General features: G+C 36.5%; 1 protein-coding gene across 1 annotated transcript in view; it reads right to left on the bottom strand.

Moving 5' to 3' along the window:
• Nucleotides 1–790: 790 nt before the first annotated feature.
• The window catches only part of kita (KIT proto-oncogene, receptor tyrosine kinase a), a 31,889-nt gene continuing 7,102 nt past the window's right edge, over nt 791–25,577 (bottom strand). The window contains exons 8-20 of the mRNA XM_088915687.1: nt 21,264–21,448; nt 15,944–16,050; nt 15,723–15,849; nt 14,806–14,910; nt 14,586–14,696; nt 12,992–13,133; nt 12,299–12,396; nt 11,463–11,590; nt 11,036–11,158; nt 10,482–10,593; nt 10,298–10,397; nt 5,530–5,635; nt 791–4,849 (exon numbers count right to left, since the gene is read on the bottom strand). Of these exons, the coding sequence (XP_088771813.1) occupies nt 4,691–4,849; nt 5,530–5,635; nt 10,298–10,397; nt 10,482–10,593; nt 11,036–11,158; nt 11,463–11,590; nt 12,299–12,396; nt 12,992–13,133; nt 14,586–14,696; nt 14,806–14,910; nt 15,723–15,849; nt 15,944–16,050; nt 21,264–21,448 (1,603 nt within the window). The 3' untranslated portion in view covers nt 791–4,690. The remainder of the gene's footprint in view (nt 4,850–5,529; nt 5,636–10,297; nt 10,398–10,481; nt 10,594–11,035; nt 11,159–11,462; nt 11,591–12,298; nt 12,397–12,991; nt 13,134–14,585; nt 14,697–14,805; nt 14,911–15,722; nt 15,850–15,943; nt 16,051–21,263; nt 21,449–25,577) is intronic.

The raw sequence follows: 25,577 nt of genomic DNA on the forward strand, positions 1-25,577 counted from the left end.
TTATGGATATTTGTCTTTTATGAATGTTGAAGTATATTATGGTATACAGGGGTGATTTATTGATTTCTCACACCAGAATCCAATGAAATGGCAGTAGCCTGAAAACCCAGCCAATCTGAACCATTTTTACAGCTCAGAGACTCTGTGATTACCCACTGTTCTACTGCTACTATTTTACTCTATTATTACCAATCTGACGATTAAAATATGCAAGTAAAAATGCAAGTAATCTGAGGTTATTCTAGATATTTGAAATATAAGAAAATTCAGCATGTACAGTACTTTGCGGTTAGTTGGTTTCAATATATACTGTAGTTCAGCTAACTGATTTAATTTGATAAAATGTTTACATTTGACAGCGAGCACTGTGCCAAATTTAAAAAATACTATCCTGTTGAGATAAACAGTTGTTCACGAGTTAACGAAGGCAATGTAATTGTTCTTAATAAATAAATTTGTAGTATTTCAGAATGTGCCATAGGTAACTGTGTTCAATAGATTCCCTGGATAGTTTAAGATAAACGGTAAACATTTTTTCCCCCACATTGCTGAATTGTGATGAGTGTGGTATTATTTCAAGCACACAAAACAAAATGAGATCTGCCCGTAAGGTGTTTACTGTATATACATGTTTGCTGCCCAGTCCATGCCTTAAAGCCTTTAAAATAAGTCAATTTATCTATTATAAAATATTATCTATTAGGAAATAGATATTTACTATCTATTTCATGGATAATTAACAACATTCCAAAGTTTTTGTGGTTGTACAAATGACAGAGAACAATCCAAATTTCCTTTTTAAAATTACAAATTTATTGGCATTTAATTGCCAAAGCCGAGGGAAAGAAGCTGATACGGACCATCAGTGGATTTAGCCTCCATGAGAAGATGTCTCCAAAAACCAGTATATCCAGTAAACAGGAGGACTTTATTCCAATATACAGTACACATCAGACGCATAAAATAGTTTATTCATGGATTTAACTGTACAGAAATGTTTTTAATAACTAAGAAATACTTCTGATATCTCAGATATACAGAAAAGCTAACAGACATACACAATAGTGGTAAACATTAAAGCAAATCTTATTTACAGATGTACAAAAAAAACAAAACAAACATGAAAATAGCTCTACATTGCAAATGTTTGTGCTTCTAGAATTACACATAGAGAAATTTGTACTTTTCTTCTCAATGTCTCTCAACTGATTTTTGAAATGAACAGAACCACTAAAACATGGAGACAACCAGTATACCAATCCAGTAGTGCCTGGAGAAAAAAAAAATGTCAGGTCTCTGGGGTGACATTTGCATTTGTTTCAGGCAAATTAACCTAAAATAATTTTAACCGAAATGGAAATGCTCAGAAAGATTGTGTATTTGCTTCAGTCTTTTCAATCCTACATGTTTCGGTTAAAAGTAAACTTAAAATGGATCTTCTTGTATAAAAGAGATTCCAAAATCATTTTAACTAATAGAACAAAATTAATTAAAACTATATCAAGCAAACAAAAGTACAAATTACAACAGGAAAAGAAGGAACAAGAACTAAAATATGCCCAATGAGTAGTCCAATATACTCCAGATTTGAGCTTTACTAATTCCTTTTTACTTCTGTGGACAGTTCAGACTAAAATACACCAAAGAACTATATATATATAAAGACAAATTTCAGTACCAGTTTCCTTATTATTTTATTACTTACAGATTAAAAAAGCCCTATACTGTTTATTACCTTTGTTTGGACGAATTCCAGTTTCTAAAAGGCACAGGCATTAGCTTTCCCATAATCATTTTTTAAAACTTCTTGCTAAATGAATGTATTCAGTGTCTTCATTTTCTTGATCAAGCCAAGAGCCAAAGAAAATTATAGAAATATCTTAATGACAGCATTTTTTTTAACATAATGTGTTTTGAAAAAAAGAAACCCCAACCCCTCCAAAAAAAGCCAAAAGGTGCTGGAATTAGGGAAAAAATACTACTGGTCTGGATTTAGGGAACTACATACAGTATCTGCTTGTTCAAGATGAACAAGACTCACTTGTTAGCCTTCTTGACTAGCCCTGAACAACTAAAAAACCTACAAAGCAGCCTTACCCTTATCTTTAATTTCTGATAGATTAGCTGCCAAAAGGTAATCTACACCGATATTAGCACAACATCTATGAAGAAAAGTATTCCAGTAAGCTTGTCACATCTGAAAGATGAATCTGAAACCATGCAAAGCTTATGATAGAAAATACCCTTTGTCATTAATCTTTCTGCCCCAGAGTAATATAAAACTATTGGCGTAATGATGAAATCCAGACAGGACAACAAGTTTTTATTGTCCACGGTCATTTTATATATTGAATGCATTAGACTTAATAAATGACTACTGTATGATAATATGCATCAGCTTTCAAGTTTCTTACAAGTACCGATATGCACTTCAAAAAGACATAACTAAAAATGTGTAGAAACACTGATATTACTTGAAGATGTACATACAGTAACATCTTTCAGCACAAATTGAAAGTTTCTAAAATGCAGCAATGGTATAAAGGATTTTGATGTGCGCAAAACATCTACACAAAGCCATTTTGTAGGATTAAGGAAGTAAAAGCTTGTACTTGTTCAGGGCTGTGATGAGTAACACATAATGACAACACGTGGAAGTGAAACATCCTTGTAAGGAAACTGGAAACAAAGCACAAGGGACTTGCTGTGTGTAACTCAATCCTGTCAGGATTCCAACAGGAGGAAAATGTTTAAGACCAGTGCCATTTACTGATCACTGAATCAACAAGGCTGTTTTACTTTAAATATGACAGTTTATAAGATTTATATTAAACACTTGGATTTTGCTCTGCTACAGTGTTGCAAATCATAGTAAATATTTCTGTATCTTGAGTTATATCCAGTGGAATATCTTCACTTGAATGTCTTAAAAATAACAATCATTCTGATATTGTTATGCTGACAACCTTACAGAATGAACCTTTGGTATAAGGTACACATAAAAAAATGAGATTTTGCAAAATGAAAATAATATAAAATATATTAAAAACCAATACAGGTTTGATTTATGAATTGAGGTTTGAATTTTAAAGATGTATAGTAGCGCACCTTTCAGAACAGGAAGTTTATGGTAAAAGTCACTGTATCAGCATAAAGTAAATAAATATACCACTCAATTAAATAACTACAACCAAGATGTGCAAACAGGGTTATAAGTGACTCTGCATTTTTATACTGTACCCTCCACCACAACAGCAAATGAACCTTGTAAAGAAATGAAATTGCATATGTAATAAAATTTCTGTTAGATTTACTATTCAAAATGCCTGTTTGCTTGTTTCTTCATAGACCAATTAATAGAAAACATCTGCTTATGTTAACAATATTCATCTGTCATACAGACAAAAGCACTTGTATGAGAGGCTTTCTATTCCTGAAATCTTTAGTTACAAGTTTCATTTCACTTTGACTCAGTGGTTCATTAATAAGATTTCTTTCCCAATCAGACACATCAGCCTGCCTTCTGGATCTGGCTTGTTACTACTTGTTAACCTAATAAGAACAAGCCAATGTAAGTTTCCTGACTGTGGAGTATTCCAGTAGAAGACCCTTTCGGCCTCCCTGGTGGCTCAAGTAGGAAAGGCACCCAGAGCACAACTTCGAGCTCTACAGCTCAGATGTAGCCAGGTGCAGTCTGGGCGTGTCGACTGGGATTCCCTACGTGCAATGCACCAGGATAGGCCAAGTGGTGGCTGAGTTTCCTCAGATTTCAGTGAAACATCGACTCCTGGGACCTGACAAGTGCCGGAAGGTTTACAGTGATGTCAGAGAGATGGAGCACTCCTTCAGGCAGCTTCAGCTCTTCTGTGAGGCTTTGTGGAGCTCTTGGAGTGTGACAGGGCACAGTGTTTTGATAGCTGTCTGAACTGTGCCATTACTGAGCCACATGAACTAGAAATCGATGAAAATCCCAGTTTTGAACAACATTGCTTTTGAAAAAATGTGTTGTGCTTCCTATTTGACATATTTCATCATTTCATGAGAACACAGTACAACATACTCATGTATTCATCTTCAATGCATATTTGTCACTATCCTCAGATTACTGTCTAGCTAATTACTCCAAAGATCTTCATAATGTTCCAAATAAAACTGACCAACAGAGAATGACATGCCCAATTTTGCTAAACAACATAGTTATTACATGTCATACAGCATTGGTGGATAGGCACACATCTGCAATTAACTTGAATACTGTTAATTCTGAAATTAAATCTTCATTTTAGTCTAACTGACACTGAAATCTACCTATTGGCTTAGAAGCAGTGGTTTAAATAAAGGTGCATCAAGCAATAATTTTATGCAACAATATAATTGTTTAAATTTTTTTCTAGCTTCATTTAAACATGGAAAATTTAATAGAGAACTTATCTGAACCATTATAAATATTTTTTAAAAAACATTTGTGACTATCTTTCTGAGTGACACAGGAACAGCAAAGAGACTGAATTGCATATAATAAGCAAAGGCAACAGCCACATTCTGACAGCTAAAAGCACTACCTGCATTACACAGTTTATACCCCTTGCCGTCTCTCTAGAAGCTTCCTTCAGTTTCTCTTAGGCACTTCTGAAATACTCTTCTGAAAAGTTTAGTAGCCCTTTAGCACTCAGGCCAGCCAACAGAAGGATCAGACTCTCTGGTGTCTCTGCTCATCCTCAAAGACCACATCTTCTCCCACCAGGAGAGGCTGCGTGGAGGCGGTGCTGCTGCCAACGGAATTGAGCCGCCAGAAATGGGAGTGCAGCTCCTCTATGTTTGAAAACTTACTGGAGAAGTTTAAGTAAATCTGAAAAAAAACAAATGGAAAACAAATAGTTTTACATTGTGTTATCTACGAGACTAGCTCTTCTGCCATCTGCCAAGGATTAAGGTTTACCAATTTTCTTACAACCATGTAAAGAATATTAATTTGTAGTGAGAAAAGGGATGATGATGGAATAATGATGCAAGTCTGTAGACTTGTGACCCTATCGTACAAATTCCAGTAGGAGACAGACTGGTAAGTAGCAAGCCAAAAATGGGCACTGGCCAGGTTGTTGGTTCCTCTCAGAAGTGAAATACTATGTCTCCTTATAGCCTAACAGACTTTAAAGTGAAAAGCAACCCTTACACAGCCCTAAAACATGTACAGCTCTGAAGAAATATGTAAATTCCTAAGCCTCTTGATGGTTTATAAGGCTTATAATTGTTGAAAATGTCCTATGGAAATGTCTTGGAATAAGCATAATAAGGGCAGTCTGACATAAGGTCGTGATAATTCCAAATTAAATGTTACCTCTGCTATTAAAGGTCAAATGTATTTTATCTGTGAAATTTTATTACTAATAGCATATCTGAACAAATCCATAAGTACAACAAACTTTACAATCAGTTGCTTAGATCTTTGCTGATTTCCTTCTCATTGAGATTTAGGGCAACACAAATACACTATCACTAAAAATAAGTAATACAGACAAATTAACTCACATGTTTAGTGCTGTCTGACAGCTGAAGTTCAATCATCTCAACAATCTTTTCAAATGATGGTCTTTGAAGAGGGTCTGTATCCCAGCATGCCTTCATTATTTCATACCTGTAAGAAAGTGTTATATACAAAATAAAATTAAAAACTCCAGAAGAACATCAGAAAGACGTGGATGGTGCAATGAATGCACAAAGCAGAGGCCTGTCAAGTTCTTTTGGCTCTATTTCTCTGTGCAGTTTTTCCCAGCCCTGGTCCATTAGTATCTCTGGATCCTCGCTTTGTGTTCCAAACAAACTCTTAATTAAAATTATTGAACCCTTAGCTTACCTAGATTTTAACCGTTTTCTGCAATCAGCTCTAAGTTCCAGAAATAATCTTTTCTGTGTATAATTATCAAGAAATGTAGTAAACAGAACTCCAGCTATCAATGAATGATATGAACAAACATGTGGTATTGACACTGTGCTAATCTCTAACTTTATAATTGTTTAAATGAGGGAACTGTTGAAACCCAGCTTCTGCCACAGGTTCATGCTATTACTAAAAACAGTCTGATTCAAGGATCAATAACCTTAATCAAGAAAGATCTCAGTGGACACAGGCAATCTCCAGGTCTAGGTTAGGAAACACTGTTTTTCCACATGTAGTCCCATAACAGTACATGGAACAAACTACCCAAGTATAAAATCCCAGGGACCCCCAGAGCACTCAGTAAAACCCATATGAACATGGGGGGCATGTGGCCTCCACAAAGACAGGAGCCCCAAGATGGAACTGAACCCCAGGTCCATGGGGCTGCAGCACAGACCACCAGAAACACTTGTCAAAATCCCACGCAGCCCCTGTGAGGCAACAGAGCTAACTTGCATGCCACAGTTCCAGCCAGACGAATCATTATCTACATGCTACCATCGGGTCATTTTCTTCACAAGCATGGAAATCCATGTAACCTCAAAACCTCAACCTCCTGCATTCTGCTGCTGTGCACCACAGACATGAAATGCTTTTCTGAAGAAGATAAAAGACATATAACTATCCTTATTCCTCTTATTATAGTCTTGGACTTAAATATTATTCATCGTAATATAATGTTTTATTACTTTTACAACATGTACAGTGTAATAATATTATCCTTTGTTTTTACAAAACAGATGCTAATGCAATTGCACAGTACTTAAGGAAATTGTCATTATTTACTTCTCTCTCAGATTAATCATGATGTGTGCTTACAGGAATTTCTTGTGCATTATAAAACACCAGGTAAAGTTCCCTAATATAAACTAAACAATGAGTTGGACAGGATTTTAAAATGTGTAATAGAACTCACTCCAAACAATACAGATATTTTGATCAATTATTGCAAGGTATTACTACAGGAATGTTTCGATCTCTCATTAATGTCAGAGAAAAAAACAATAGACACTGCTACTATTTACCAGAACTTTTCTTGATTGACACAGTTGCTTTGAATACAGGAAAATGTAAAGAACACCTAGCATTCAGAATAGGTAGGCAGGTCCCTTTTTAGCCCATAAAGGCCTATGGGGAAGAGGGGGAAAGGGCCACCATTTTTCTTTGACCATCCAACACTGGAGATGGAGGAGATGTGGTCAGCATCACGCTCCAGCCAGCCTGTTACCCCCAGAAGGATTAACCCCCAGTACTCATTTGGAAAACAGGCTGAGTGGACCTGGGAGCCATCTGGAAGGAATTAGAGCTACATCGCTTGCCCCTACCTGGGATTGAACCCAGGACCTTCCAGTCATAAGCTAGACATCTGAGCTACCATGGCTCCAGCATTTAGAATATTTATGTGAAAATATAAACGACAATATGACAAATATGCAAACTTGCAATATTCTGCAATAATCCAATGAACCAAAGAACAAAAAAGTGAAAACTATTTTAAAATCCATTTACATCTGAGAACAGGAGGCAATTCTTTGAAACAAGCTATCCAGCCATATTGAAACAGATTTTCAGCCATTTGTTGAGAGAAACCAGGGTGAGATCCTTGTATCACTTATCTCCTAAGACAGGGGTTCTTAACCTTTTCGAGAGTGCGAGCCTTTTTTGGCGTTAAAAATATTTTTCAACCCTCCTTCCACACACAGATTTAAAAATTGTCAAGTTGTATAAATTGTAAGCCTTCTCACTTAATAATGATAATAATAATAATTATTATTATTTATATAGCACCTTTCATACAATTTTTTGCAACTCAAAGTGCTTGTTACCAAAAAATGTAGTTAAAAAAACTTTAAGGAACTTAAAATAAGCAACAACAACAAATTAAAAGAACGGAGCAATGGCCTGTACTTTCGTGACTGGCCCACTGTGTTTGCCAGTCATAGCTCGTGCACCGTCTGAGCAGATTCCCACACACGTGTCCCAGTCAATTTCATGCTCACGTACATATGTGTCCAGCCAAACGATAAGTTGAGCGCCAGTGACACACTCGGGAAGAGGACGAGAGAACAAAAAATCCTCATTAATTTTATTCCTCTTCAACAAATCTGGCGTAAACGAGCATTTGTGCATCTCCGGAGACATCAGTGGTCTCGTCAAGTTCTAAAGAAAAATACACACTTAATTTTATCTTCGAGATCACCTGCTCTTCCACATCCCTTGTCATATGCCCAATGCGGTTAGACACAGTATCATTTGACACTGGTATCAATGCCAGCTGCCCTGCAACGCTTTTCCCACACATGATTGAAACCGTTTCCTTAGAGCACGGTAAGAAAAAAGTCACCTAACGTGTGTGACTTCCCAGTTTTGGCAATCCAGTTAGTTATGACAAAAGATGCCTGAAGTGCCTTCTGGTTCACAATGTTGGCTTTTTAGAGGGTAGATTGTTGGCCTCTTAGCTCCTGTAGCTTTTGTTAAAAAAAACTTGTCATATTTTCTCTTTTTTTTTTCCTGTTCTGAGTTTTCTGCTGTGCAATTTTCCACATTGTCTTCAGCTCTCACTCTTCCAGAGCCACCTATTAAAAACGCTTCATTGCTCGGTTAATCACGACTACCTTGCGCAAAAGAAAAAAGTGCTACATATATCAATGCAATCATGGACCACTCAATAGAAATTAATGTAGCGCTCTCGCCGGGCGCACTGCAGAGCGCACCGCACAGCAGGCTAAGTACGCTAAGTCACCCTGCTAATGTAAATAGTCTTAACTGTGCAGGTGTATATAATAGTTAATTGTTTACCTCTGTTATTTTCCTTTGATGTGCAACAACCCTGAAGCTGCATAGGTGTCCTGTTTACCACCCTAGTGTGTGTGTGCACATTTGGTTGATTCTGTCTCTGATGCTTATTGCGTGACCCCCCTAGGACTATGTTGTGACCCCCAGGTTAAGAACCCCAGTCCTAAGAACATAAGAAAGGTTACAAACACGATGAGGTAATTCCCACTCCAAGCACCTATTTGATTATAGCTCAGTTTGAACAGAGACACAATGGAAAGACCACATATCAGGCTGGAACTTCGTAGAAGATGACCCACAGATCACGTGATTGTGGGACACATACAGTAAGACAGACAAGAAAAAATAAGACGTGTGTGAAGAATATACTGTAGAGGAGGATACACATACAGGAAAGAGCAAGTTATAGCCTGCAATCCATGAACCAACATCTATCAGACAGGTTGTACAGAATGGAGCCAAATTTGCATATCTGCAGAAATACAACAGTTTTATTTCCAAATCTGTCAGGCAGAGTTTGTTACACTCTTTATTTGGAGGTATTTTTTCATTTTTAGCAGTTTAGAGGACAGATTGAACTATGGAGTATTATTTAGTTTATTAAAGCTGTCCCTCCGACCTTTCTAAAGATTTAAGACCATTTATGAGTGTGTGGTGATCGGGTGATCTGGTGGGGGAGTTGGGTAATAGTATAATAATGACATTATTACAGAACACCTAATTTTGTTTGTAAATGTAAATTTATTGGCCAAATGTAATAAGTGGAATACCACAGAGATCTTAAGGTATTAGTGAGTATTGCTCTTAAATTAGTGTATGTCAATGATCTAAACTGGTATACTATAGTTGAAGTTGAAGTTGACTAGTGAATTTTTCATAAGATATCATAATAGTCATTTTAACAAACAGTGTAGATGCAACAAATCAAATTTTCAACTACTTAAATAGAATTCAAGATTGAGCAACAACTAGCAGATGATGTGTAATGTAGACAAGTGTAGAGTATTACATGCAGGTAGAAAAAATAAATTATAGATGCAAGACATTTTAAGCACTGAAGAAGCTACTTATGAAAAAGACTTAGGACTTTACGTTGACATGACCTTTACATCTTCTAGACAATGCAGAGAAGCAATTAAAAGGGCGTTTTAAGCCTTTTAATAACACTAAATGGAATTTAACACAAAATATTGGGAAGTGCTTTAAAAACTGAGAACAGGAAATCATATTTGCCCTGGCGGTTACTGGAATCAGGTGGCGTGGTGGTGCAGCGGTTGGCATTGTTGCCTTGCAGTGCTGGAGCCCCGGGTTCGATTCCTGGACTGCTATCTGCATTCTCCCTGTCTTTGTGTGGTCTCCTTTCACAATCCAAAGACATACTTGTACATTAAATTGCTTCTGGAAAAATTGGTTCTGGTGTGAGTGTGTGCTTATGTCTGTCTGCCCAGCAATGGATCAGCATCTCATTCAGGGAGTTCCAGACTATGACTGCTTTTACAGGCTCAAGTCCCTTGTGAGTTCCTAAGCTACAAATAAACACTCCTCAGTTTTTTTAATTCTTACATTTCATTGGGTGCGAATTCAGGTCCTATCATCCGGTAACCCTCTTTGATCATTTTGTAGAACTTGGAATCCACAGGCATTCCGGGGTAAGGGCTGCTACCTACAAAAGTTGAATGGCTTGAATGTAATTTTTTTTTTTAAAGATGAAAAAATGAAGCTGTTCGATGAATTAGGCAAGACTCACCTAATGAGAATATTTCCCACAACAATATGCCATAAGACCAGACATCACTCTCAAAGGTATATACACATTCAAAAATGCTTTCTGGTGCCATCCACTTCACAGGAAGCCGAGCCTGAAGGAAAACAAACACCAGAATTATTCCAGCTGGCAAACCTGTAATAAATACATGCAGATGTTGCTCCTGCCTTCCATGGGCAGTTGCAAATATACAGTTTATTCAACAACAAAACAAAATAACTTTAAAAAATGCACACTAAACTACAGTTATTGTGAAACACACTTTGCATGTGATTAAAAAAAACATTGCTCCACATACAAAATAATATTAAAAAGATATTTTGGGAAAAAAAAATTAAAAGTAGATAAGCATGAATTTTAGTTTAAGCTTTACATCTCACACAAAATGGATGGGGTGACTGTTGTGGTATTGAGGTCTCTCTTTCTAAAAAGACTGTAAGATCCATATTAGGAAATGTCTGGCCTCAGGTGAAGGGTCCAGAATCCTAGCCACTGCTACTTCTCCTTCTCCATTGTAAAAACAGAATTAGACTCACATTGCCCTTTACAACATAGTTGGAATCATTTTTGATGTCCCTGGCAAGACCAAAATCACAAATCTTAGCCACCCGCCCTTCTGTAAGCAGAACATTCCTTGCAGCCAGGTCTCTGTGAATGCACTGTGAATGCAAAGAACAGCATGCATATTGCAAGAGGTACAAGAGTAGGGTAATGTAAAATACAGACCATGTAAATATTATCAGAAATTAAACACTCAAAAAATAAATTCAACCAAATGTGGCAAACTTCTACAGTAAAGCAAAAGAAAATGTAATAATTGTTTTATCTAAAGGAAGACTAAACTGTACAGGAAGGTAAGAATTATCTTGAGATATTTATGACCATAAAAGAATTTCACAATACAGTTCATTTGTAGTTTAGATTTAAAAAAAAAGCTTTATCACAAATGAAATGTAATCTTACATTTTTTGAAGCAAGGAAGTTCATTCCTTTTGCAACTTGATAAGAAAAGCTTAAGAGATCTTCTGTATCAAGTGACCTTGTATCTTCTTGTAAAACGTCACTGCTGACATCTTTATCACCATATGACCCTAATCAATAGAGAACCAGAAACAGAAAGATATTTTAGTGTTACAGTCTAGATCTAAAAAGCCTGTTTATTGCAATATACAACCCTATTTTATTCATTAGGGATGTACTGAGTGAACAACACAGCAGCAGCAGACAAAGCTCTGTGAAATCGCACTTGTACACCTTTTCTGCCCTTGCAAAGGCCTCCTTTCATTTAAGTTCTGTGACAGGTTATTGCTCAGCTTTACGTCTTGAAGCTTGAGCTGCTCACTGTATCTCCGATCTTAACCGATAAACCCAGAAACAGTGCTTTCGAGAGACCGCTGACCTCTCGTCAGGTCTAACCAGAGAGGAATTCTGACCTTTTTATAAACAGGACGCCTGAGGTGAATGAAATGAGCTCACTGTAGCCTTTGCATTCTGACCTCTGAAAGAATATCTAATTGGTAAATATCTAATTAATTAAAACTAGGTAAAATCTGATACTTAAGGAAATTCATAAGCAGAAAGTATTCTTAAACAGTTTTTTTTTTCGCTGCAAAAAGAAAACTAAGTTTAATAGAATTAATTTGAAGTTTAAAATGACTCTGTGTATTTACTCTAAATGGAACTAAGAAACTGTAATGAAAATTGTACATTTTTAAGGATCCAAGACTAAAATGTACTGTAAATAGGAGGAGGTCTTTAAGCACTTCCAATGTCTTTTAAGACTGATGATGTGCACTCACCTTTTCTCTTTAATCTCCTCTTCTCTGATGGGGCACTGTGTAAGCTGGGGACAGCTGTGGACGGTCTCATTGTCATATACCCGTTTTTGCTTTCCTCACTATGTGAAGGAGAAGTGAATAAAAGAACAGACATCTACTTTAGTTACATATAATTATTCAAAATATAGCATGTGAAAAAACATCTGTCTTTTTATCTCAGCAGTGTAAATTACAGAGAACTGCTGCTGTCATCTGTACCCATTAATAAATACAAAGCATACCAGAACACGCAATATTCATGGTACATGACTACTGTTAAAGAAATCCAAAGCAGCAACATTAGACACAACAATTTTTAGGCATCATGCAAGAAAAGTAATACTTTCTCACAGGATTAACTTTTATCTTTAAATATAATTCTGATTTTTAGATTAATCAATTCTGATCACCACAGAACGTTTTCTGTATAAATACAGAAAGACAACGAGAGAAAAGAGTAGAACTATGTAAAACCAAAATATTTTTTTATAGCAGTATAATAATGTGAAATATTGTACATGTTGTCTATTTTAAGTATATGCCTAGTGAAAAAAATACAACCTATGTCTGTTATGTGGAAGACAAAAACATTCTAAACTTTGAACTCATGGCCCAAAAGCAACAGGAAAGTTGTAAAACAAAAGAAAGATGTTTTCAAATAAAGGCGACCCTTACTTTTCAGTTTCTCTTTTGTTCTGAATATTCTTATAATGCGAGTCATCTCCCAGTCTGGAGCAAAAGAACATGTCTCTTTTCCTTCTGAGAAAGTTCAGGAGGTCACCAAAACAGCAATACTCTGTTATGACCAACGTCGGACCTGAGAGTAGAAACACCAGAGTTTTGTATTGGTGTGAGCATTGTTTGTATGGATTACTGCATGTTTTAAATTATACCATTAAAATGCAGTCTGACAAAAAAATATATTTTAAAAGTGTTCAATTTACATGACTAGAGATTGTTCATGTATATGTAGCAAATGCACAAGTTGCAGAAAGTTATAAAGAGAGTTTCACATTGGTACAAACTAAAACAATCCACAGTTTCTGTCAGCATGTGGTAGAGGAAGAAGAACGGAAAGCTTCTTGTACTGTCTCTATTTTCCACACATCATCCTTCACTTTGAATCTTCCACTTTGCTTTCTAAAAACTCTACAATGCTGTGCAATTTTTTCAACTTTTGTCTCACAAATCCTTCCTTTTGCTTTTTATTTTGTGCTTTGCATCCTTAAACCTAGCTTAATTACTCCTTACTCCATTTTCCCTTTAGGTTTCATGTTTAAGCACACTTCATGTCTGTTTCATGTGTTTTTGCATTTGTTCTGTTTTGAATGACAAAAGTTAAATTGCACTTGATTCAAGCTAGTATCTTCAGTTACAAAATCACTGTATTGTATAATTAGTGATATCTGCTCCAGATATCTGCTATCTGCTCCAGATAATTGTATAGGAATATCTTGTTATCCATCTTCTTGTTGGCAAACTTACAATACAAAGGCCAATATATTGCCATATATATTACATATATATGTAGTTCAGGTGGGTAGCTGCATCAGCATGCATAGGCTGCAAAGGAACAAGTAATAGGTTTATTCCATGCTGAAAAGAGAAGAAAGAAAACACAATGTTTCGGCCGTGGAGCCTTATTCAGGTGGATAGGACAGGACACCTGAAGAAGGCTCCACGGCCAAAACGCTGTGTTTTCTTTCTTCTCTTTTCAGGTTTTTCAGGAATAAACCTATTACTTGTTCCTTTGTACATATATGTATACATATTACATATACAGTATATTGTACGCAATATATTGCTTACAATACAAAGGCCAATATATTGTTATAGAAGCTACAGTATGTTATTTAAATGTTTAAGTGCTGACTGTAAGCTGAGATTTACACTGTGCCCAATTCGTCCTCCCACAGCATCCTCATTGAAGCATGCCACATCTATCCAGTAAAACCTCATAACCTGGCTATTCGGTTGCTGTTAGCCTTGCTTCATGTAAACATCAGGCGCTTCCAAACAGAGCACCATACTAATCTGTTTGAACTTCACTCATCTTCTTAAGTAAATAAGAAAGGTTACAAAAAAAGCTAAGTCTACTTGGCTCTGTGAAATAGCTGGAAGGGTAACTAAATGTGTACAAGTAAAAAAAATGTAAGTAGCATTCATACATTTATAAACATAATATATAACATATCTGAATAAGAGATAATTTTTTAAAAACACTAAGATATAGACAAGCTACTTAAGGAAACAGGTTTAACGATGTTACCTCCCACTGTGCAAGCTCCTAACAGGTTGACAATATTCATGTGATGCCCTAGGTAGCTCAAGACCTTGAGTTCAGACATCAGTGCCTCTTTTTCAGTAGCATGAGCTCTTGCTATAAAAAAAAGTTTAAACTTGTAAAATGTAAGTTGTATTAAGAAGACAGAACAAAACAAAATCCAAAAAAGTCCCTTGGACTAATTTAAAGGAATGATTTAACTTACGTTTCAGCATTTTGACAGCTACAGTCATTATTGTGTCTGCTTTTGACATTCCATATGCTGTGGCCTCCACCACTTTTCCAAATGCTCCAGAGCCCAGTGTTTTACCTAGAAGTTAATTTGGGTAATTATAGGAATTTTATGTCTTCATAGGTCTTACTACATGGGTCTTACTTTTAACAAAATCTTCAGGACAGTTCCTCTTGATCTGCTACTTTGACAAACCAGTTCTAACTCAGCTTTAATACAAAATGCGGTCTAAGCACTTAATATAAACAGTATGAGCAATTTCTATAAAAACAAGGTATAATGATTTATAGCAGTTTTACATAATGCTTTGGAAACAGTATTTTATTTGCATTTGTGTCTCAAGCTGATGAAGCTCCTTGCATAATGATACCAATGTAACCTTGATGTCAAAGCACACATATAAATAAGCTAGAAAGCTATCAGTGATCATCATTCTTTACTTGCCCCATATAGAAATCATGATGAATGCTTGACATTGACGCTGATAGTAAATGAACCACAACAATGATTCAAGTAGAGTAATAATTCAATACACCGAAAAAAAAACAATTAACCCTTCTAGTCTAGTCCTCGCACAGCGGAAGAAAGTTTCCCAGTCCAAATAATTTTCCACATTCTTTTCACTTTTCAGTTTGGATCTAACGTCTATATTTACAGCTCACATGCTGGCACAGCTGCCCCCTCAGAAGTAACATTTTTATTGCAGCCCAATGCCAAAAATATTTTTGGACCTTTTTAGAGTTTCCAGAAATTTTGTTACTAGTTAACATTCCCGAGATAATCTATAAGATTAATAATGGAATTATTGAACTAGGGGGCACACTCTATATTAATTTTCTTAAATATAAATGTATTATTATTTAGCAGATTAAAAGCTTTTGAAAACTCACCAAATCTGAGTTTATCTCGGGGGAACTCCCATTTTTGATCATATGGTAGCTGTGATGGATCAATATATACATAACTGTTGCCATTTATTCCTTCAATAACCTTCCATTGAATCTGATATTTTGGCTTCTGCAACGAAAGAGAGGAGATTTCTTTCTTTCATGAACACTAAGTATCTGAGCAAAAACATGAGCAGCAGAGAGATCAGACTGTGGTGATGTACCTGCAGGTACTTGTAGAACAGAACGAAGAGGATGAAGCAGAGCCCTCCCGCTGCGGCAACAAACCCAGTCAGTAGCGGAGTAAAGAGCTCATGCTGCACGATCCTCTCTGAATCAGAAGTCAGAAACAAACAAACAAACACTGTCATGTTGTGGCGGTTTTTCTTCTATATAGGTTGTATATAATTCTGACTCAAGCCATGGTTTAAATCTTTAATGTCAAAGATTTCTCTTCAGTCCACGCTAACAATGCTTGTATTCGTAAAGCACAACCAGCTTGTCACAGCTCTCAGTATATCCTTGTTTTAAACCCTCAGTGTTTAAAAATGCATGCCATGTTAAAGTTTAAAACACATACGAAGTTAAACCTGGGAGTTAATAAAACAAAAGGGACAAAAAATATATCTGCTTTAAAACACTGTAAATGCACAATTGTCACAGACGCACATTAAGACACATCAGAAATGCGTAGGCTAATTCTCTTATTTTAATTTAAATTTTGAATTTAAAAAAGGCATCAAAACATAAGGCAAGAAAAAATAAAAAAACACTGGCATTTAGAAAAATTCGAAATAACATTTTTCAGAAACATTCAGTGAAAATGCACCTAAAACATTAATACTTGTGTTATGAGTGTGTCAAGTGTTATGAACATTTGCAAATGTGATGTGTCTATTCAGCCATCTAAATATTATCTAATCCTGTTTTAGAATCTAAAATATTTTACATCATAGGCAAAGTCTTATATCAGAAGCAGAAGTCCAATATAAGGAATTTTAAGCATGAATATCAGTGGATATTCAGTGAAAAGTAACTAAAAATGCCAAAACCTGAGTGTGTAAATTTGGCTTTATATTCATTGGTACACACCAGTACACACATACTGTATGATAGCTGATCCAGATTTTAAAAAAAAAAATAAAACATGCTGAATGCATTATTTTGATATTAAGAAGTTTGGATTTCCTTAAAAAGAGATGCATTTCATGAGCACTTTAATTTTAAAAGGACTAAAATTTTAAAATTACTAATAAATTAGTTGGACAAAAGAAACATATTTCACTAGGAATGATAACACCCAAGAATAAAGCATTATGGAGGGAAATTTTGGCTTAACCCGCTTGGCTGAGGGCTGACCTCCTGGCCAGAGGACAAGGAGACTAGGACCCCCAAAGAACCAAGCAGGACCCCAAACCACCAATGCAGAACTATGAAGCATGGAGGAGGTGAGAAGAATTTGTGGTGTGAACTGTGGGTCATTGCAGAGGTTGGATAGCAACTGGTGGAGAATTTGTTCAGGGTTACTGTATGTAAAGAAGGAAGGCTTCCGAAGACCTGGGCGAGCTGCTTATTAAATAATATCAAGGAGGCAGCCTTGAGCTGGAAGAAACGTCCGCAGTAGCTCCGGATTTGCGAGAACTTTGATATCTGGAAAGGAAGTCACTGGTATTATTCAATTGGCGGTGTTATCTGAATGGATAAGGGCCCAAGCTTCCATTTGTACCCCCAAAAGCAGCAATGGAAATTGTAGACTCCAGGGATTGAGACACGAATGAGTCAGGGACACATGTAGGACTTACCTGTACGAATATCAAGCTTTGGTAGCAGCAGAGAACAAGAGGGAAGGACCTGAGGCCGAACTGGACACCAGGGATCAAGACACAATGTGACAAGGACACAAGACATAAGGCCTGAATAGAACACCGGGTACAGAAACACGAATGAGACAGCGACACAAGACACGGAACAACTACTGACTGGGCCGGAGGGGGGACGCCAGACAGACCAGGGGGCGAGGAGATGGCCGCAGTAGCAGCGGAGACAGGAACACAGGGCTGAATTGAACACCAGGGATAGGGACACGAGATGTAGTTTAATGCGCAGGAGAAAAGTGAGATTAAAAGGACATGGAGGGGACTTGAGACTCAGAGGAGTGAGTTTAGACGCGATAAGGAAGACAAATACAGACCACTGAATGAAGAAATGCAGGGATATTACAGAATGGCTGGTTGTGGGATTGCAGTGAGAGTGGCTCAGAGGTTCCGTCCTGCTATGAGCTGAGCAAAGCGTGCTGAAGAGCCATTGTTATTTATTTATTACTCTCTCCGAAGTTCAGTACTTTTTTTTGCTTTACGGTTAAACAGGTTTGTGGGATACTGGTGGAAATGCATGTCTGTTGCACTTTTATCTTTCCTGCTCGTAACTGGAAGTGTGGTCCATGCATAGAGAATGAATGCGACTAACGTCAGTAATGCGGGTGACGAATGCGAAATAAGCAGCATTTTTTTTATATCCAGAGTCTACAGACACGAGGGTAGGTTCAGCAGGTCGGCTGCAATGGCAACTCAGGGTTTGCACCGGACTGGAGTGTAGCATTGCTGATGACGTTGTCGGGAGATGTGGAAGTTTACTGGGAGCACAGGATACATTAAGTATATCTTTGATAGAAAAATGAGTAATATTCCTAGATGTACGTCCTGAACGAAAGCTGTTTAAATGTTGCTTAGTGACGTCAAGCTACTGTCCAGGTGATAACGGGAGGAAAGGTTTCAAATGGGAGACTTGCAAACGTGGCAGCGAATGTACGTTTGTCGAGAGCAGCCCATTTAGAAAAAACAGGAGAAGTAAGTGGATAGTCGAGCGCTAGGGGTTTGGAAACGGCAGGTCTCGGTCTTGGGAAAGGCATGACCTGCAGATGAAGCTGGCAGATGTTGAAAAGCGATGAAGAGTCAGATCAATGGCCAGCTGGTACGCGGAGAACAAGGAAGTCTGCGGTTCCTGGCTGAGATCAACTGTGCATCGGAGCAGCAAACGGGAATATTGATTGTATGGTGTAGGCAGGGTCGTAGTACTGTCTGTGTAAGAACGCATGCGAGACAGTGAGGCTCATGCAAGAGACATGCAAGAGAGAGAGATAGGGATCTCCTAGGTATTTATAGCGTTTTGGGAGAGGAATGGATGTCAGGAGCGATTGCTAATTACAGACAGTCGAGTTTGATGGAACCTGGTTGTTGTCACCCCTCCCAAACTTTTGTTGTAATCCCCATTTTGTCAAAATCAACATTTCTTATAATTATATTTTTCTCATATGAGAAGCCTGTCATTTATTATTTTCTTGTCACTCCAGTCATTTGTAATGAGCTCTTCAGCCTAAAGAAGATTGCTCTCTATTTCAAATCTCAGAATGCAGCGTCTGCAAGAATAAATCCCTTGCAAATCTGTCAATGGCTTTTTAAGCCAGCCATTCTTCAGTGCTCTACAGAACCCTTCTTATAAGAGCATTAAGTTATTCTTCAAGTGAGACGTCCTGTTTGGAAATCTTGCACATACTTAGGATACTGTGTGTACCCTAAGCTAAATTCTGATGTAATAGACTTGTTATTTATTTAGAAAAATGTTGTAACATGTTTGGACTGCACTTATCTTACTGACACAATGAACAGAAAGCACAGTGTCAGAAATGTGGGCTTGGTGTCTAATTGGAAGATAGACGGTTTTTACTACAGTGTACACAGGATGAGCCTCAGTTTCCTACTTCACAAAGGGGTCTTTGCATCTGAGTGTGTTGAGGTCAACACAGAGATTGTTTTCTTTAAAGGTTGTAAATAGTACAGTACAAACATAGTTCAATGGAATAGAATAAGAAAAGGTTTCTGTTGGCTTTCCGTCCACTGTATATCCATACAATAAGGAAAAGTTAACAGGAATAAATTAACACACTTCTACAATGTACAGTATACTGTAGCAAAATAATTTGTTGAGATTATTTTTACTCTGGAAATAGAATTGCCTTTTTATCTCTGCACCACAATTTCAAAATCAAATATCAGTTGTGGTGACACTGGACTACAGACAGAGTATTATCATAATTTTAAAAATAATAATGCATTACTGCTCTGATTAAAAAGTGAGAATAATTCCAAAAGTGAAAGATATACATCAAGACAACTACACATGAATCAGTCTAGACCACAACAAATACAGCTAGAAAAAGGAATCTGGATAGACATTTCAGCAATGAAACCAGAAAGAAAGGTTGGATATAATTACAAATCAAATTGAGATTGATAACATGATGCACCTTTTACATAAAGTTTAGAACAACAACAATCTGTGCTATGAATGCTGACTTGATATAATATAATTAATGACTCTGCTGCCTTCTATGACTTCTAAACTTCTCTGTTCTAAAGTTCTAAACTTTATTTATAATGCAGATGCAGTTAAAAAAGACATAATGTACAGAGAAGATTTATAATAACCAGGAATGAGTGATAGCTTGAGGGAACAAAGGAATTTAAAAAAATGAGCAACAGATAATACCACTAACAAATGCTGAACTTGCACTAAAGTCTAATCCATCTTGAGCAGATTCACAGACACAAGAATAAAAAGAAAACAGATCACAATATCAGAACAGTATAATAGTTCATTCTTCTAATATATTAAGGGCAAATTGCAGGGTTTTTTTTTGCAGGAAACAATAATATTGTCAGTTCTTGCTTTGTTTGAGCATGCTGCTCAAGATCTATAATATGCAAGATACTAGAAACACGCTCACTTCTGAGATATACATTTATATAAGTTTAGCCAAAAACACCACAAAAACAAAGTGCATTCCAACCTAATTTTTTTTCTAAAAATCATATGCTTAAAACTAGACACAGTATTTTTGTTTCCCAAAAAAGTCTAATGAATCTAAAACCACAGATTTACAAAAAAAATACAAACTTAAATCAAACGGATAATCAGCATTTTATTTTTAGTTTTTTTTTCTTCTTTACTTGGCAGGACCTTGACTTTGTTTCCCTGCTATACTTTGAGAATTATAGCAGCAGCCAGCCTGATATCAGATTTCACTTGTTACCTTCAAAAACACATTACCTTCACAAAGCTTTTACATGTTTTCTTTCACCTTCACTGTAGCAAACCCCACTCAAACAGAATTGGTCCAAAGACGGATTACACACCAGACATTGTCTGAACCAGTGTTTAAGGGGTAGTACGGTGGCTCTGTGGCTAACGATCTTTGCCTGTGGCTGGAAAGTTGCCAGTTCGAATCCCGTGGCTGGCAGAGGAATCCTACTCCATCAGGCCCTTGAGCAAGACCCTTAGCCCCAACTAATCCAGGGGTGCCTGTGCTCTGACCCCAAGCTTCTCTCCCTGTTTATGTATCTCATGGAGAGCAAGTTGGGGTATGAGAAAAGATAAATTCCTAATACAAGAAATTGTATATGGCCAGTAAAGTGATCTTATCTTAATCTTAATTAAGCCACTGTTGTGTTTGAACCATGTCTTTAAGAAAAAAAATAAACTACTTACCATTGACAGAGAACAAGTTGTAAACCTGCTCACTGCCAATCTGAGCCACACATTCCACGGTATGAAAATCCAGTTTGGAAATGTTCAGAGTGCTCGCAATTTCTGTCTTCCCAAATTCTGAGCTTGGTAAAGTGATGGTACTGACTTCTATAGTCTCCTTTGTGGCACCAGGCAGGTCTGAGCACCTAGAAATCAGAACATTGTAAATTTTATTGCCAAGCATCAATAATGATATGGAAAAACAAGACAGTTTTGTGCATTGATGTCAGCTTTAACTTTATTGTTGTAAGTAATGCAAAGACCCACCAATGATAAAAAATAATTTTATATAACGTGTAGCGGTGCTTTCAAATCTACTGAGGAAATCAGTACTGAAAGCAGAAATGGTGCTGTCCTGCAAAGTGAGAATGTGGGTGAGGATATTGTTAGCAAGAAAACCTGCCTCAACAATTTCAGGTGCTCCTTTGAAAATGTAGTCTAACGCTATGTTTTTTTTTTTTGTTGGCTGAAAAGTTGCTTTCAGTAAAACACCTTTCAAGTTCCAACACCACCCTTTCAGGCTCTGCATTTTCACCCAACCATAAACACAGACATCCATACTCCCCACTCAGTTTCTGAAGGGAACTACAGTATCAGTGTGTTTATCTGACTCATGTCTCTGACTCATGTCAATAATCCTATAATCACAAAATAAGGCCTGTCAAAGGTAAGACTGGGGTCTATTCAGCTCCAAGAATAAAATAGATAGTTCTCAGACAGCAAAATTATGAATGTCAATGCAATGAGTTACTTCACGGACAGGAACATATCTCAAAATGTCTAAAGCAATTCTTTAAACCTGAACTAGTCTATGGACAAATCTGATTACACACAGTAAAATTTAATTACCCTGAATCCCATCAATTGAAAACCATCACAATATGAGACCTTTTGTCATGAGCAGCTGTCTGAGGTGTAGTAATAAGAATGAGTGCAATGGAATGAAGCAAGTCCAATCATGCCAGGGTACTACTGTCAGCAAAAATTTAGAAATATAGTTATTTTGTATTTTTTTTGTCATTATGCAAATTATTCCTAGAATTAGTATTTTTACTCCTATTTAAATTGGTTCTGACACACTAAAAGCACAATTGCTGTTGGCATTCCATTTTGAAACATTATAATTACTAGCTTCTACCCTGCCCAGGTCTTTCCCATCATTTCAAATGCATAATGTACCTCCTGTAATGCACAAAATACAAGAATGTAGACAAAATGAATTTCCCAAAACATCGTTTGCTGTGTTTTTATTTAGGCACAGGATTAGCTTTGCAAAAAAAAGCCATGCAAATAATCCTGAAGCACTCGCATGCAAAATAGTTGGGGTCAGAAGCACTTAGAAGGGAAATTCTTTGAGATCATGATTCTAAAAGCTGTAACGACTGTAGAGATCAGTTGGCAGAGCCCTACATTAGTGCACAGTCTTATCCCTGCTTGCCTCAAGTCACTAACCCACCTGAACAGTATGTTCATACTCAGCTCGCTATACTGTACTTGATACAATTGAACGTTTTTTTTACATAACTACCTTTCTGATCATTTAACACCATTCGTAACAATTCTGATCACATCATAAAAAGGATATTACGTGTTATAGCTGGGAGAGAGAAATTAGAAATAAATCTGTTTGAAAATGGAGATATTGTTGCCCTGTAGAGTTCAGACAAGAGCCACTAGACACAGTAGAAGAACTTAATTCTTCTAGTGCGTCTCTGACTTCTTTTTTAAATTCTTCTTGAATTAGATATTAATATTGATATTAAGAAGGTCTTCATTTCATAAAGTATTGTGAGATATAGAAAAAAGCACCTCAGCTGTTGTTAGGAATAATTCCATCAGAACCTTTTTTTATATTTTTGAAACAAAATAAACTCCACAAATGAAAATGCTGATAATTATGACCTCGACCAGTAAATGAAGCAGAGCATTGCAACAGTGTGATCAGACCTACAGTTCCTATTGAAAATCAACAATACTTCAGAAATTTCTGAGCATGTGATGCATGCAATACGACATCCATAGACCAGCGCAGTACAAGCTACACACTATTCTGAGGCCTGATTAAACTACCAAGTTGTCTTTGCTGGGTCTCAAGTTCAAAGACTGTCTCTTTAGAGAACTCCCAAGAAGCAAAGCCTAACTATTCAAATATAATCCTAATAATCCATTATGGTGCTCAACTGGGAAAGAGTAACATTGAGTTAAAGATTCAAAACAATGTAATTCATAAAAAACTAACAAGCCCTTTAAAAAATAATCCTTTCAACACCACTAATAGGTTCAGGTACTTCCTGTTAGGGACCATTGGTCATTTCCTGCATTTCCTCCTTGCAGGACATTTCCAGCTCCTTCAGATTACATTTGGGAAGTTTGTATTTAGGAAGAGCTTTTATAGTTCTCACCACAGGTGTCTTACTGGGTTGATGTCTGGGGATTGAAATGGCCATTCAGGAACTCTGATTGAATACCCTCTTGGCATGTACTTTAGCTAAAGCTGTATTTTAGGTTATTATCTTGCTGGGAACTCCATTTGTGACCAAGCATGTATCTGATATACATTGATATAAATTCCATCTCTCAACTCTAACAAGAATGTCTGGACCAGAGGATGCAAAACTGATCCACTTCCATACTTCACAGTCACCAAACCATTCTTTTTCAACATAAACTTTACCTTACTATGTAAATCATACTGCTTACGGAAAAAAACTCCATGTTCAATCTAAATACATTACTTGGTCCCTTTTTGAGTCAATTGGTTGTTGATTATCAGGTTCAAGTCTTTTCTTTTTATGTAGCTTTGGACATCTGCTATAGAGACCAGATTCATGAGGTCAACCCTGAATTGCAGTTATGGCTAAATTAGAAGAAGAAGTTTCTTTGAAGATTCCAACTTGTTTCCACTGGTAGCAAGTTATTCACCCAAAATACTTTTCAGATCACACATTTGAGTATAACTTTACATCCTTGTGGGTTATCAACCATCAAATGAGCCTTAAACTTCCAGAAGATGGACACTACAGTCACAAATGGAATATTTTACAGCCATCACTAGAACAGTCAATATTAATGCACTTTAACATTAGACTACATTGACGTTCACTATGATGACATGGTAATGAGTGCTCTGCTTCTGCATTCAGTCTCCTTAATAGCCAGTGAAGATAACTTCTAGAAACTTTTAAGGTTATCTTTTAAGACTTTGTGAAACTACCTCTTGGCTATAAAACATTTTCATGATTAAATTTTCAACATTTTTTTTTCTTTCAAAACAAAGCACAGTGTGTGGATACATCTACTGTAAATGTCATGATTTTAGAAACATGCAATTATTTTGGACAAATCTGTTTTTGCAATATACAATACTGTTAGATTTACAATTGTCAATTTTCATTTATTCATGCAAAAAAAATGTTTGAAAAACATTTACATTTTGTTAAAACCGACTTCCAGTTACTTGTGAAAACAGAAAATAAATATAGAGTAAACTTTATATAAAAACGAATTAAAACACAGCTAGTAAGAAAGTAAATACATAAACCTTCACTACTTCTGTGTTCTCTTATCAGAACCCTATTTATCCAGATTATCTAGTTATTATCTAGATTATCCAGACTGTCCCCACTGCAGCTGCCTGGGATTGACATGAACATCTTGTATTCAGTGCTTCAGTGGTGTTATGATTCACATTTTCAACAACTATATACTGTATATAAGATTTGCTTAAATGGAGAAGCATGCATTCTGCTTCGCTGTTACAATGATTAAATCAACTTTAGAAAAAAAAAATGAATTTCAAAATCACATGGTGGTTTCATATCCCCATTTTGAAACCTTATAATAAGAATAATAGCTTTAAAAAAACTAAATATGCACTTACAGTCTGAGGGTTTATCAAAGCAGGGTTCAGTTAAAACAAAACTTTGACAAAGAGGATTTGTTTTTTTAGAATTAAATGCCAAAGCCTTACTTAGATATCCATATAAGAATTTTCAGCATATCATTTACACCAATTCCACACCCAGGGACAAACTCCCTGAAAACTTCATAACCTTGCCTGACTGTGTTATGCCCCCTAAGTGCAAAAGTAAATAAAACTCTCAACCTAACTACATAATAAACATTACATAAACAGCCCTTGTTTTAAGAAGAGTCACCTGCAGTGAACCTTGCGTTCTTACTCACACACGTCTTCACTGTAAGAACCTAATGCAAATGAAGTAAGCCTCTGCTCCAGGCTGTTTTCTCTGCACACAAGCAGTGGAGCTTTAACTC

Source organism: Atractosteus spatula, chromosome 1, assembly GCF_055471065.1.
Source record: "Atractosteus spatula isolate fAtrSpa1 chromosome 1, fAtrSpa1.hap1, whole genome shotgun sequence".
Lineage (NCBI taxonomy): Eukaryota > Metazoa > Chordata > Actinopteri > Semionotiformes > Lepisosteidae > Atractosteus > Atractosteus spatula.